This window comes from Monocercomonoides exilis (genome assembly GCF_001643675.1).
Source record: "Monocercomonoides exilis strain PA203 chromosome Unknown scaffold76-106655, whole genome shotgun sequence".
Taxonomy (NCBI): Eukaryota; Preaxostyla; order Oxymonadida; family Polymastigidae; genus Monocercomonoides; species Monocercomonoides exilis.
In genome coordinates this window covers 25,450-39,738 of record NW_027150621.1, presented here as the reverse complement: position 1 = coordinate 39,738, position 14,289 = coordinate 25,450, and the positions used below count along the sequence as shown (strand labels likewise).

General features: G+C 31.7%; 4 protein-coding genes across 4 annotated transcripts; 3 read left to right on the top strand and 1 right to left on the bottom strand.

The window, feature by feature from the left end:
* The first annotated feature begins 184 nt into the window (after positions 1-184).
* On the top strand, positions 185-1,809 carry MONOS_11385 (uncharacterized protein). Its single transcript, XM_067863910.1, has 3 exons — positions 185-445; positions 511-711; positions 782-1,809. The coding sequence occupies exons 1-3, from the start codon at positions 266-268 to the stop codon at positions 1,160-1,162; spliced, it is 762 nt and encodes a 253-aa protein (XP_067718681.1). The 5' UTR covers positions 185-265; the 3' UTR covers positions 1,163-1,809.
* A 1,939-nt stretch (positions 1,810-3,748) lies between these two features.
* On the top strand, positions 3,749-5,062 carry MONOS_11383 (Rac2d, Rho family GTPase). The gene is made up of 4 exons (XM_067863909.1): positions 3,749-3,810; positions 3,909-4,190; positions 4,248-4,361; positions 4,417-5,062. Exons 1-4 carry the CDS (start codon positions 3,796-3,798, stop codon positions 4,576-4,578), a joined length of 573 nt encoding a protein of 190 aa, XP_067718680.1. The 5' UTR covers positions 3,749-3,795; the 3' UTR covers positions 4,579-5,062.
* A 2,811-nt stretch (positions 5,063-7,873) lies between these two features.
* On the top strand, positions 7,874-10,875 carry MONOS_11382 (uncharacterized protein). Its single transcript, XM_067863908.1, has 4 exons — positions 7,874-9,128; positions 9,246-9,292; positions 9,361-9,854; positions 9,913-10,875. The coding sequence occupies exons 2-4, from the start codon at positions 9,259-9,261 to the stop codon at positions 10,669-10,671; spliced, it is 1,287 nt and encodes a 428-aa protein (XP_067718679.1). The 5' UTR covers positions 7,874-9,128; positions 9,246-9,258; the 3' UTR covers positions 10,672-10,875.
* Positions 10,876-11,181: 306 nt separating this feature from the next.
* On the bottom strand, positions 11,182-13,447 carry MONOS_11381 (putative Chitinase domain-containing protein; the record flags this gene model as incomplete). Its single annotated transcript, XM_067863907.1, has 6 exons — positions 11,182-11,425; positions 11,570-11,894; positions 12,002-12,285; positions 12,565-12,736; positions 12,854-13,066; positions 13,128-13,447. The coding sequence occupies 6 exons, from the start codon at positions 13,445-13,447 to the stop codon at positions 11,327-11,329; spliced, it is 1,413 nt and encodes a 470-aa protein (XP_067718678.1). The 3' UTR covers positions 11,182-11,326.
* Between the last annotated feature and the right edge of the window lie 842 nt (positions 13,448-14,289).

The following is a 14,289-nucleotide window of genomic DNA, read 5'->3' as shown; positions in this document are numbered from 1 at the left end:
TCATGTGACATATGCATATGCAACAATTACCAAAAAATATATTCATTTTATATGGTTTAACAACAAATGTATCATACCAATTAAAATAACCTTTTGATACTTGAACTAACGTGTCGTTTTGACTGATCTAACTTCAAAGCACATCCATTATTTTAAATATGATGCATTTAATGTTATATTGGTTACGATCATCAAATTAAACGTTTTCTTTGATAGCGTGAAAATTTATAACTGTTAACTTTCAATTTATTAAAAACTTGCAATTATGAGTTTTGATGATACAACTGGAGTTCCAAGCCCTGGAAGTTTTGAGCAGCCTAGTTATGAAATGATGGATGAAGGACTTTCTGACGAAGCATTTGACAAGCCGAAATTAACTGAAGCTCAAATTAATGAATTAACCGCAACATACAAATTATTCATTAAAAAGAAAGAACCAAACTTTGTTTGATGATAATTATTAGCTTCAAGTTAATATAAATTCTTTTTCTTAATAAAAATTCGTTGTAGATAACTATTGATGATGCCATTACCGCTTTGCGATCTCTTGGCTATATCTTTTTAGCTGGAGATGTGCATAATGTGAATGCAGAACTTAATCATGGATCTCCTCAAGTGAATGAAGAGATGTTTATTCAAATTGCATCTTCCATTCAATTTGCAGATGAAGAAGAGATAAATGAATCATTTCAACTTTTACCTAAAGAAGATGTTTGTCTCTTTATAAAAATATATTCAAAGAATCATTTTTTTATTACTTAATTTGTTCATTCTTATATAGGGAGCACCAGAAAACGTTGATAAAGCAGCATTGCGAACATTGCTGATGAGTGAAGGAGAAAAGCTCACAGTTGCAGAGTATGATTTGTTGATGAGAGAAATTATGCCGCCTCCTCCTGAGGAAGATCCAAAGAAAAAGAAAAAGAAAGGAGGGAGAGCAACTTCATCTTCACCTACTCGCCCCAAAACTGGAAGTTCAACATCTTCTGGAATGCGAGGGAAAAGTGCCACAGGAAAGAAAAAGAAAGGAAAAAAAGGAGAAGAACTGGAAGAAGAAGAGCCAGATATCAAGCTCACCTTCGCACGCTGCGTAGAGTTTATGCAGAAGAAAGTTATTGAAGAAGAACTGCCTGCACTCATTCAAACAAAAAGAAAGAGATAAAAGAGTTATATTGAATCATGTCACTTTCTTTAGCTTTTTGTAATTTTCCCATTCTATTGTCTATTTTATCTTTTGTGAATAAAACTCATTTCAATTTTTTTTTCACACTTTCACTCATTTCATACTGTTTCAGCATAAAAAAAGCATCATTTTAGTATTTGCCTTGAATCATGAAATTTTTTATCTTATTTTTGTTGTTCACATCAAATACACTAGAATAAAGACTGAATTTCAATAATTATTATGCATTAATGAAAGTGAAAGCTCAATTTCTTATAATTTGATAATTGAAAGAGTAAAGGAAACAAACCAAACGAATACGCACCAGATACAGCTAACAACAGATGAGAAAATATTCTTTCCATTCAATGACTTGCAAGCTCAGCATGGAAGACATATATGTTCTACTCAAAAAAATAAAAGACCGAGGGCAATTGCGCTATGTACGACAATTAATTAAAATTTGTGTTTATGATAATAACGTTATTGTTAACTGTTTCATAATGTTATTCTGTCTTTCTTTTGTGTTGAAACTTTTATTTTGGAATGAATCTAATTATTATTTCCCTCTAGATTGGTCTTGATCAAAGATTTTTAACATCAATTATATTCAACAATAAACAAAATAAACAGATTAATATTTTAAATTCGACTAGAATGCACTCAAATATGCTTTGAACATGTTCAATTTAACTTGTCACCAATTTAAATAGAGCATTTTTTGATCAATGTTAAGTAATTTTTATAATTAAAAAAATTGAGTAATTTATGCAACAGAATTAAACCCTTTCAAGTTGATCATGGATAAAACCCTAACATTAAAACTGTGATTAAAAAAGCGAACAAATACAAACCCTTAAAAAAACTCATTTATTTCATTTAAAATTGAACAGGATTTTGAATTTTCAAGAAAATTGAAAATAACATATTTCACAGTTTCCGCACACAACAGGTAGAAAAAAACTTATGAGCACTTTATGTTATTATCGTAGCTACAACATATGCCAAATTTTGTTATCGTTCATATCTTGTGCATAAACCTCAAATGCACCAAAATTTCCGAATGCAGTGAGAATTCGTAAAAATGCGATCTCGACATTGTCCAACATCTTCGACCAACACATAAATCAAAAAAATCTCATGTAGCAAAGGCTTATTTGAAAGATTCACAAAGTTATTGGAGAAACAAAAAATTTTTGTTTCGCACAAGAAAAGATTGACAGATCATATTATCCCATAATTGATTTCCTCTCTGATCGATAGAAAATTGAAATTTTTATATTACAGTCTGTCCGTAATTAATGTTGATCTGTCCGAAAATAATGTTGATCATACCATGCTTATTAATTCAAATGATAAGCCATATTTTTAATTTATATGATTTTGGATAAATAAGAATTTTTGAACTCAAGTGGATGATGGAGTGATAACTTTTTTTTCAGTATAGGTGTGATTTACATTGTTTGTTTTTTGTTTTCATATTGTTTATTTAAAGGTTATATTGTTCTTTTACAGAATATTTGGTAATTATCAATCTATCTCGTTATCAATCTAACTAGAAAGAGCTCGTGAATCTGAATTCGTTTCACGAATTAAATTTTGATTCCGACAACTTCAATTGTTTAGTTTTTATGAATATCCTATTTTTTGAAAAAAAAAATCTTTCATGATTTTTTATTTGAATTTTGTTTTCATTGAATTCATTTCAAACTACTATGACCAAAATTATTGCATCAGAAAATGATAACACAATTAATTATTTGTTCATTATCGTTTAAATCTTCTCTTTAAAGCTTTTCAACAAAAAATGAAACATGAAATAAAAGCTTTATAAAAATCAAATCCTGAAAATGTCAAACATTGTTTAACGAATTTAAATGCAATACGTAAACATAAACAACACGATAAAATACTTGAAAAATTAATTACAAAGTAACAAAAAGAAATTGAAAAAAAGTTTCAATCAAATATAACTATTATCACAAAAAACTGATGAAAAAAACATTCAAATGGAATATCATCAAATGCGTGATTTGTGTTTTGCTCAACTCAAATTAAAAACTTCCTTATAGTGTTTTATGATAATCAAATGAAAAAGTTCTATTTTCACCCCCTTTCCAATTGATTTTCCATTCAAAAAAGATGAATATGAAAGATAAAAAACAACGCATCTGAAACAAACTTCAGGAAATTGCGACTTCATGAATATATTGAAGCATTTATTGTGTGAAAATTCGTTAACACATTTTCTCATTTTTCAAAATACTTGACTTTAATTTTGTGATAAACGCTTGCTTTGTCAACTTCTCATTTGTTCTCTTTCGATATTTCACTAATTCTGCTTTGTCTGTAAGATATAAAAAAAGAAATATAATCACAAATTAAATTTATTGATAAATGTAATGAAATGAAATGAATAACAATTTGAAACCTTTCCTAATCCATTTCTTGATAATATAAGAACACAATCAACATTTCAAAAAACGCATGAGTAACTTAGAATTGAGCAACAATTCTCGCATCATTCAATATTGGGTGTGCGATTTTAATACTGTTGATGGTATGATCAACATTATTTTCGGACAGATCAACATTAATTACGGACAGACTGTATTGGTTCTGACGACTATAATATGTCTTCTGTAATAGTTTGATGAGCAAAACAATCATGTTTATTTTATAATAATCATTCGAAATTACTGCTGAATTTTATAAAATTGACAAACTTTCTGCTTTTATTTTGCAGGATGTTAAATGTGTTGCCATTGGAGATAATGATGTTGGAAAGTTTAGCATGCTTGCATCTTACACGCAAAATAAATTTACAGATGGCTATATACCAACTCTTTTTGATAATTTTGAATCAATACAAGTTGTTGATGGAAAGACAATCCATCTTCAACTTTGGAATACTGCAGCGCATGAAGATTTCAAAAGATCGAGATATATCAGCTACCCAGATACTGAAGTGTTTCTTATTTGCTTTTCAATTTCTGATCCAGTTTCTTTTCAAAACGTTGAAGAGAAGGTTAAAATTTTTCTTATTTGTTAAAATAAAATTATTTTTTTCTGATTGTAAATTCAGTGGATTCCTGAAATAAAAGATTATATTGAAGGAGTTCCGATTGTTCTAGTGGGAACAAAGGCAGATTTGCGAGAATCGCCTCCCGAGTTCGTGAAGTTGGTTCCAAAGGAAGATGTTTGCTTTCTTTCTTAATTTTTCGTGAACTATCTTTTTCTTATTCATAATTCAGGCTGAGCAAATGGTTAAACGTTTGGGCTTTTCAGCGTATGTTGAATGCTCTGCAAAAACACAGAAAAATCTATCAGAAGTATTTGAAACAGCTGCTCGCTTAGCTATTCAAAAATATTATCCAAAAGAAACAAAGGAGAGTGGTTGCTGCACAATATTTTAAAGGGCACTCTTCATTTGTTCTTTATTTTAAAGAACTTTGAAATTAGTTAAAACTTTTTTGATTTTGTTAAATTCAAATTCATTTTTGTGTTTTTGTTTTGAGTATTTCAGTTCCAAATGATCATTTGGAAATAATATTCGAGATTAGTTTAACTTCTTTTTTTAACATATGTTTCGTTTAATTCAGATATTCTGTGATTCATTTTCTTTCATTTATCTGATCATTTGATGAAATTTGAATAAACTTCTTCAATTCAAATAAACCCGTTTTATTCAAATAAAGTGGATTTATTTCAAATGAAGCTGGTTTATTCTAAGAAACGCAGAAATTCATCCTTTAAACCTGGTTTTCTTCTTCTTCTTTCAATATTTCAAATTGAAGCTTTTGATGTTGCTTTTTTGAGTGTTTAAAGTGTAGTTTTTTCCAGAGTTTTGTTCTTTTTGTATTTAAATGGAATCGTAACAAAATAACATCAAATCGAACTTATAAGAAAAAAATTTTTTTCAAATTTTTGAGTTGAATGTTTGTTTCGTAAATATTTTTATGTTTTATTGAAAATAACATAGGTGATTAGATTTTTATTTGGATGAGAAAAGTTATGAGAAAAAGATAAATGCTCTGAACTATTTCATTTACCAATGCAAAAATAAATGCAAAAGTGCATTTAATGAAGCACGCTTGATTATTAACGTGTATTCCTTTCTTCTTCTTATTTCCCATCTAATCTCCATCACTTCTGCTGTATTTTCTCTCGTCCAATTCATTCACAACCCCATCGATGTTGCCATTCTCCCCAACCTCAACAACCCATTCACTTCTCTCTCTGCCTTCAACAACTCTTTTCTCAGCCAAACACGATCTTCATCAAATGCTGCTGTTGTGCATGTTGGAACAGAATCTCAAAGAGTGAAACCTGGAAGACTGGATTCCTTTGATGCTAACAGCCATAAATTTGAATGGTGCGAATGGAATGATTCAACTGGTGGATCAAGTGATGGAGGAGCGCTTTATGCTAACCGCGCAAATGCCAATCTCACAATCATATCTTGTTCTTTCAACAAATGCTCAACAACAAATCATGGAGGAGCGTTAAATTGTAATTATTTGTTAAAAGATGATATCGCAAAATCCAATTTCACAAGCTGTTCAGTTGCTCATGCAGGAGCTGCTTATTTGTATTGCAATCAACCTAATTCTGTTTGGACATTCTCAGATAACAGAGTGGAAAGTTGCTCAATAACAGATTGGTGTGGAACTGGATGGTACTTTTGGCTCAATGATATGACTTCATCTTGCCAATTCCTGTTCACCAAATGCAAGTGCATCTCAAATTCTGGTAACGATTCTGCGGGTTCTCTAACATTTCATTACCCTCCAGGAACAAAGCCAAATCAATTCTTAGTCAACGATTGCCAATTCATAAACAATAAAGTTGAAAATCCAACTTCCTATGGTGGTGCTGCGTTGTGTTGCACGAACACCTTCACTTGGATGAGTGAAGCAAAATTCATCACATTCTGCTTCTTCGATGGTAATTCCGCAACAAATGGCAGAGGAAACGATGTGTTCTTCAGTGGAAGTAGTATCACCCAATTTCCATTCGAGAATTGTGGATCAACAACTCCAACAAAAAGAGTCTGGAACAGCAATACAGCTGATAGCGATGCGTACAATGGCTGGCTCCCACTCATCGCCCAGAACAAAATCGTTTCTAACAGCGGAACTGATTCTGATGCCTGTGGCAGACCCCAACAGACCCCATGTGCCACCATCGAGTATGCCCTCAACGGCTTCATTTCCCTCCTCCAAGACGCCTCTCTCACCCTCCTCACATCAACATTTGTTCCCACTCATACACTCACTTTCGGCGCAGTTGATACAAAAATAACTGGAAATGACGAATTTTTTCTGATTTCATCAGAATTTCTTCCATTTTCCATGTCAGAAAAATTCATGAACTTTCATAGCTTTTTCAACTGAAGCATATATCATCTCCAGTTTATCATAGAGCCTTAAATCAGTCCAGATAAAAATATTTCTTCGAAATTTCTTCATCAAATTTCTCATTTTCATCGAAAGAAAATAAAACTCATTGCTTCAGGAATAATCCGTTTTCCTTTCTTATAAAAGGAATTTCTTCATTCATATCAAGCTTTTTCAAAATTTTCCATTTATTCAATTTTTCCCTTTCAACTTGTCTGTTGTGCAGATACTCCTGCTTCGAAGAAATTCCCTTCAAATATGAATTTTCAATGAATTCTGTTATTCTCCTCATTTCATCTTCTGTGACCTGTTGAGTTATCTGAAGAAGGCCATCACTTCGATCATTTATTCCTTGAAAGCATTGCTTCAGTGTTCTTTCTGTTTTCGGCACATGCTTCAGTTTCCAAATGAAAAAGTCTGAATCGGTTTTCTGTTGATTGTACGTTTGCTGCACCTCTTTTCTCGGATAAAATCAGAATCACTCCATTTTCACATAATTTCAGCTGATGTTCCATCTGAGAATAAATATTCCTTTTATCTTTCTGAATGGAAATGAAAGACGGTGCCTGGCACTAAATTCGAGAGGAGTTGAATGAAATGAAAAATCAACATGATTTTTGAAGATTATCGAAGAAGTCGATGAAGAAGAATACGATTTGAATGAAATGAAATGAATTCGTCCAGATGGCTTTTTTTTCATCATCAGAATAGTGAATGAAAAATGAAATGAAGGCGTATTTGGTGAATGGACACCGAGAGGAAGAAATGTGAATAAAAAAACATTCGGTTCAAATTGGTGGCTCTGCCGATTGGTATGAATGAATGCATCAGAAGGTTGATGCCTCGATACAACACAGCGTGAGAAGAAATATCAAAGAAGAAGAAGTTGAAGACGAAGACGAAGACGAAAAAGATGAAAAAGAAGTTGAAGAAGCAAAAAAAGAAGTATAAATGAGGTGATAAAGAAATCTATGAATTATCAAATGATATTTTCACAAGATCAGGAAGGCTTAATACGTTATTGTCCATTAAACAACAAATAATATCAATTTTAACAAGTTGAACGGATAATGAACAGACAATCCTAATCACTAAACTTGTAACAGATAGAAAGATAGAAACCAATGAAGATGGACATCTGCATGTAAATTGCCTGTTTTTGTGTGGCTGCCTCTTCTTTCTCTTCAAAAAATTGAAAATGACGCTGAATTATCTGTGCAAAAAATACGATGGAATTGGAATCTAATGAAGATATTGGCAAAAAATAATAAAATGACAACAATGAAGAATAATATGTTGAAGCTGAAGATGAGGAAGATGATGATTATGATGAAAGAGGAGAAGAAGAAGAAGAAGGAAGAGGAGAGGAGGAAGAAGAAGAATGAGAAATGGAAAGAAAACGAGTTTGAGGGTGCTCTTTGTACGAGCTGAGTGGCAAAGACGGGCAAGACCCATCTGAAGGAAATGAAGAAACATTGGATGGATTCGAATTTCATAATAAGCAGCAACAATAGAAGGCAGATCCATTCCATGTTGAAATATGATTATTTTAAGGCTATTCAAACATCAAATTCTCACATACGAAGGTGTTCTTTCCATCAGCCAAATTTTAAAAAAATCTCGTAAATGAAGAGATCGAAGGAGAAGGAGAAGAAAATGTGTTTTCTTCAAAAATTCTACTTGAAATGGATTGTTCCTGAAAATGACGCTCAACATAAAAAATGCTGTTGGATGAAATAGAAAAATGATTTAAAAAATACATAAAAATAATTAGTTTTGCATTGATTATAAAAATTCCTCAAAAGAACACATACACCCTCCCTATTGCAAAAGCAGAAGATTGTCCAATCACTGATGCTGCCATTCTCCTTTTCCATTGTTTCCCTGTGCTCCTTTCTCCATAATCCTTTATTCAAACATTAATATCCTGCTTTCTATGTTGTCATCCACTTTCCTCATCTAATAATATATCAGCATTTTTTCTTTCCAAGTGCTGTCCAAATGTTGACATTCTTCTTTTTTTTTCCTCTCATCCTAATGCTTTGAAATCATATTTGTTTTCTGCCACTGTTCCAAATGAAAACAAAAAAATATGCAATTCCCATCTGATAGTTATCTCTTGTCATCCAGCCTCTTCTGATGCTCTGCTCAGAAAAACAAAGGAATGGCCATTTATATAATTTATCAGATTCTTGCACTCTGAGAAGGCCACTGATGGAAACATCTTTAAAAATGAACAAGAATAATAAAAAAATGTAAACATCAAACTTTTCATTTATTATTTTGGAAAATGAATCTCCTTCAATGATGCTTTTCATAAAATAATCTTGCCCAATTCCATCGCGGATGCCTCGCGTTGCTGTCTCGTGCAACCTCTCAAAATAATATCGCTCATTCCGCAGAAAATATTTGTTCTCCATCTCTCATTTTTTAGCAAGGAATATTTTTATTCTTTCAAATCTGATGATCTGAATATCCATTACTGCAAACACGAAAAAAGATTTATCGTTTTTTCTTTCTTTGTTTGTTTGAAACGACTTGCCAAATATCACTAACAACGCAGAATGGTATAACAACTTATATTTTCATAATTATTTTGAGTTAATATTTTGCACCGATTTCTTCTTTCCAATGATATCTGAATTCAAATCAAATGACGAATTATCGTTGTTTTCTGTTCGCAGTATATTTTCAAAAATGCAGACAACGAGTAGAATCAAAAGGTTTAATGGTTTGTGCTCATTGCTGAATTTGAATTCATGATTATTGTGATTTAATTTATTCTTTATTTATTTACAGAATTGTTTTCTGGATTGGAAGATTGCAATGAAGATGAGCAGAGAAAGAAAATCGGAAAAATGAATGAAATAGTTGATGGAATGAATAAGAAAGAATTTGAATCAGTTTTCAAGACAGAACTGTATGATAAAATGTACGAAATGATTGAAGAAAGGAAACTTTCTATGGAAAGCTCACTCGTGTTACTGAAGAGCGTTGGATGTTACAAAGCATTGAAAGGAATTTTGATTTTTGATTTTGAAAGATCTTCGTTGTACATAGTGTTGGAAAAGATGATCGTTGAGGAAGATCTTAAGAAAAAAGAGGAAAAGAACGAAAAGTTACTGGCAGATCTTTGTGAATGTCATCTTTTGCTAAGCGGCTGGTTTTCTTCAAAATTTTTATCAATTTGCGTGCCTTGCCTTCTGAAAGTTGCGTTGAATAAAGATGAAAGCAAAGAAGCACAAAAAGATGTGGAAATGTCTTTGCTTGCATTGAGCAATGTTGAACATTATGTGTGAATATTTCTATTTTATTTTTGAAATTCTTGATATTTTTCTTGTTTTTGATAAGGAATTGGGCAAAGAACTGTATCTGAACGAGATCAAAGAAATCATCAAGTATCATCAGGAGCATCGCAACTTGATGCGACTTGCTTATCAGTCTGCTTGGGAGTTTTTGATATGCAGATTATATTTTGACAAAAGCTTGGAAAAAGTGATTTCGAATGAACTGCATTTTGCAAGAGAAGCAACAAGAGAACTGGAAGAGCAGACAAGAAATATGGATTGGAAGAAGAAAGAAGAGGAAATGGACAAAGAAGAAGCGAATGAAGTGCTGATAATCAGAAGATGGATCAAAACACTTGAGATTTATTTTTCATGTTGTCAATTGTGGAATGAAGAATATGTTGGGCTATTTAATAGCATTGTTCAGATATATCGAGCAGCGAAGGATAATTGCAGAGGAATTAGCTATCAGTTCATTTGTTTGTTGAGAAGTTTTGCAACAAACAGAGCTTTGAAAATTGATGATTTGTTGGAAAGTGAAGCTGTTGGTTCTGTTTTAGAGGAGGTTACACAATTGCATGTGATCGATGAACAAACTTCGAATTATTTGGATTTTTTCAAAAGACTTTGCGAAAGGTTGAATAGCGAAAGTAAAATGGAAAGCGATACAGCGAAAAGAAAAGAGTTGAAAAGAAAAGTGCTTGAAAAGATGGAAGAAGGAGGATATGAAGATTTTATCATAGGATTCAGCTGCTGCAAGATTATAAGGCAACACTTTTTCTATTATTTGGTTCCATTCATTGATGATTATTTTGTTTATTGAAGAGTCATTGACTTTTTTTATTTATCTCGTTTTTTCATCTTTCCACTTCATAAGATTTTAGCAAAACACTTGTTCTTCTTTTATCCTAAAAAAAAAAAAAAAAAAAAAAAAAAAAAAAAAAAGAATTCATCGTTCTCACAATTGTTAAAGATAATTCAATTCCACTTTTTTCAAACCCAATTCGGAAAGAATAATATCATCTGATTCTTAAACTATTTGTTATTTACGCAAACTCAAACCATAAAAAGGATTCTTTTTTACAAAATTGGAAAATATTCAAAAAGAATTTTAGAAAGCAAATAAAGTTTTGTTTTATTCGAACTAACTGAATGAATTTTTAAATTGAAATTTCAAATTCCATTTTCATCTGTACCATGCTTTTGTAAATAAGCGAAATTTTCAATTTAGCTTATCAGATAAATAAATAAATCATTCAATCCTTTCTGCTCATAATTGTTTCAATGGAATGGAAGCATCCTCTTCCTCTCATCTGAAATGAATTATCATCTCTTCAAATTCGCTCCATTACCAAGCCAGTCACACGTTATCGATAAAAACTCTTCACACATTTGTTTAAACGCAATTATTGTATCAAACGAAACATAAATTTTTAAATACAAAACATTAAAAAAAAATGCTTATCATGAAACAGAAATCACAAAGCATCCATGAAATAGTCCAATCCAGTTCCCAGCTCCCAAACGCCAATTCCTGCTCCGAACTTCGCCATTTCCTCTGCTCTCCTTCTGATCGACTGAAAGGAGCGAAGGTATTTTTCATTCACCCAAAGTCAATCCATTAGATTTAGGATTTATATTTGTTAAAAAATAAAAGCAAATAATTAAAGAAAAAAGAAATAATAATAATAAACAATTGCATCGTAAGATATTTCACAAACCATTATCGATGGATACATTATCGTGTGGTCTTTTCCTTGTTCGTCTGAGAATTTCACAATATGCTCCTTCGACCCCTCATCCCACATAAACTGTGTCTTGTAGTTCCTCAGCACATCAATGTACCTCGTGTTCGTGACTGCCCCAACCAGCTTGCCTCCAACATACTCAAATCCATAAAAGGGGATGCAAAGAAACGTCTCCTCTGAATGGGGCATACGAACTTGTCCCAATCCAATTGTCTGGATATCGTTTTCCGCGGGAAGATAGCGAAATGAATAGAAGTTGGCCATCTGCCAATCCAACGGAGCATTTGGCTCAAGACTCCTTTAAAAAAATATTGAAAAATACCAAAAAAATGCAAATAATAAATGAATTTAAGTGATTATATGAAAATTCAGCAATGCTTGAAAATCAAAGAATTTTCATCAAACTGGCTTTGTGAATAGTTGAGTGTTGATATAACAACGCCATCAACAAGCTGAGGCTCGAGAATTTTCCCTTTCACCTTCTTGCTTCCGTGCTTTTTCTTTTTCTCGTCATTTTCGAAGCTGACTTCTTCCAGCTCCTTCCTCATCTTCTCCTGTAGCCTTTCATTTTCCTCATCATCTTGATGGAAACGAATGTCAGAAACATCTCCTTCAATCTGCATTGTCATTGCCCGCTGCATCGTCATCGAGTGCATCATGGGAAGTCGCTGCCCAAAGACGCTATTTGGCTGAAGTTGTTCATCAATTAAAAGGAACAATAAAATAAATAAATAAATAAATAAATAAATAAATAAATTGAAAAATAGATTTTAATGCATTTAAAATATTTCTAAAAAATGAAAGATGCAGATTATGTAAAAATAAAAAGAAGAAGAAGAAGAAGAATAAAGAAAGAAAGAAAGAAAGAAAGAAAGATAGAAAGAAAGAAAGAAAGAAATTGGTTATGAAAAAATGAAAGATTTAATATTTCATTAATTTTCGAATGTTTGGCTTTGCGGTTAACAAACCGCCACTGATGCATAAAGCATAAATCCACTTAAATGAATTGGTGGACTTAATTTTCGATAAAACTCCTTTAGGCGAATAATAGTCATGACGGCCTCTTCCTGCTGTTGTGGATCCCAAGATTCATAAGCCAGAGATCCGTAGTCAAGAAATATCCCGCTAAATCCGAATTTTCTTTGCAATCATTGATAATAATCATTTTAGCATTATTATTTGAAACAACAAAGCGACATAAATGCATCAAAAAAAGAAAGAAAGAAATGTACTGATAAGTTATCAATTGAGGCATACTGACATTCTTCAATAAGCATGTTTGCTAATTGATTTATCATTGAGCTCGAGCCAAGAAATTCTAAAAAATCTCTCCGAGTCCATCCTTCAAAATAAATTCGTGGAACTATCTTTGGCGGAGTTCTTCCGAATGGATCGTCATCGGCCTTCACTTGATTAATAAAATTCTTGTCCACATTTTTCTCTCCAGTCAGTTTAAGATTTGAACCAAATCTAAATACAAAATTTTAAATTTTCAACATTCTAAAAATACATGTGCAGTGTGGAGTCAAACCTTAAGTTATACCATACAGGCACAATGATATCTATTTTTCCTTTATTTCTGACTGCTGTCGCGTATCCCTCTTTATTCCATGGAGTGACAAAAACCAAAAGTGGAACGTTCGTTGACTTTGGCGGGAAACTTTGAATAGTTTGACAATTATCTAAAACAGATTTAGCTGATAAATGTAATGATTCAACAAGTCCTCGTTGAGAAATATCAAGTTCAGTAGTTTGTCTCGGCTGAAGTGTTAAAGGTGAATGAAGTTTACTGACTCTTGCCTTACGAGCTGATACAAATATATTAGAAAGGTCATAATTGTCCGTTGACATCCATCGTAAAGTGTACAATGAAAAAACAACAATTTTTAAAATGTTCATCAAAAAAGATTAATTTTTCATTTTCATTGATCTTTTCATTTCCATTGGAAGTTGAAAAGCAACACATATTTGATTATAATAGGAACAATAATACTCTTTTTGTTTTTGTGATATTTTTTTTCATTGAAAAACGTTAATTATTATATTGGAAATATGGATGAATATTTTGTTTGTTGTGAATCAATCCTTTTTTTTTTTTTTTTTTTTTTTTTTTTTTTTTTTTATTTTATTTTTTTTTTTTATTTTATTTTCACTTCATTCATCCTTTAATAAAATAATTATTTACACGAATTATAAAGAAATGCTTCGCAATAAAACAGTAGATGAGCTTTTTCACGGAAACAAGAACTTTTGTTACAATGATTTGAAAACATTTGAGATAACTTTTGGGAAGGAAAAGCAAACATATTCTCCAAAATTTATAATTCTGTGAATTTTGTGAGTCAGAGTTTTTCGGCTTTCTTGGAGTTTATTCTTCGTGAATAACTGAATTCCACAGCATCCTTCAATGAAAAAAAAAACATCTGTCGTGCATTTAATCTGTGATTTTTATTGGCAAAACAATGCTTTGAACGAAACTTGATGAACTTGAAGAGAAATTTTGAATCTCACTTTTTTCAGAAGAATTTGAAGTTGTTGCATTGTGAGGTTAAAAGAATGTTGGTAAAAATGATTGGCGAATCAGCAACTGACAACTTTGAAAATGGATGGAATGAGAAAAAAAATTGGATTTGTGGAACTTCATCAGAGAAAGCGACTTTTATCAATGAAATAATGTATCAACTCTGGCTTCA

Bases quoted from the DNA above. Each gene is read 5' to 3' on its own strand.
- MONOS_11385 (XM_067863910.1), top strand. From the start codon at position 266: ATGAGTTTTGATGATACAACTGGAGTTCCAAGCCCTGGAAGTTTTGAG. The intron at 446-510 runs GTTTGATGATAA...AATTCGTTGTAG, and splicing joins AAAAGAAAGAACCAAACTTT to ATAACTATTGATGATGCCAT. The intron at 712-781 runs GTTTGTCTCTTT...ATTCTTATATAG, and splicing joins AACTTTTACCTAAAGAAGAT to GGAGCACCAGAAAACGTTGA.
- MONOS_11383 (XM_067863909.1), top strand. The intron at 4,191-4,247 runs GTTAAAATTTTT...TTGTAAATTCAG, and splicing joins TTCAAAACGTTGAAGAGAAG to TGGATTCCTGAAATAAAAGA. The intron at 4,362-4,416 runs GTTTGCTTTCTT...TTCATAATTCAG, and splicing joins AGTTGGTTCCAAAGGAAGAT to GCTGAGCAAATGGTTAAACG.
- MONOS_11382 (XM_067863908.1), top strand. From the start codon at position 9,259: ATGCAGACAACGAGTAGAATCAAAAGGTTTAATG. The intron at 9,293-9,360 runs GTTTGTGCTCAT...ATTTATTTACAG, and splicing joins TAGAATCAAAAGGTTTAATG to AATTGTTTTCTGGATTGGAA. The intron at 9,855-9,912 runs GTGTGAATATTT...GTTTTTGATAAG, and splicing joins TGAGCAATGTTGAACATTAT to GAATTGGGCAAAGAACTGTA.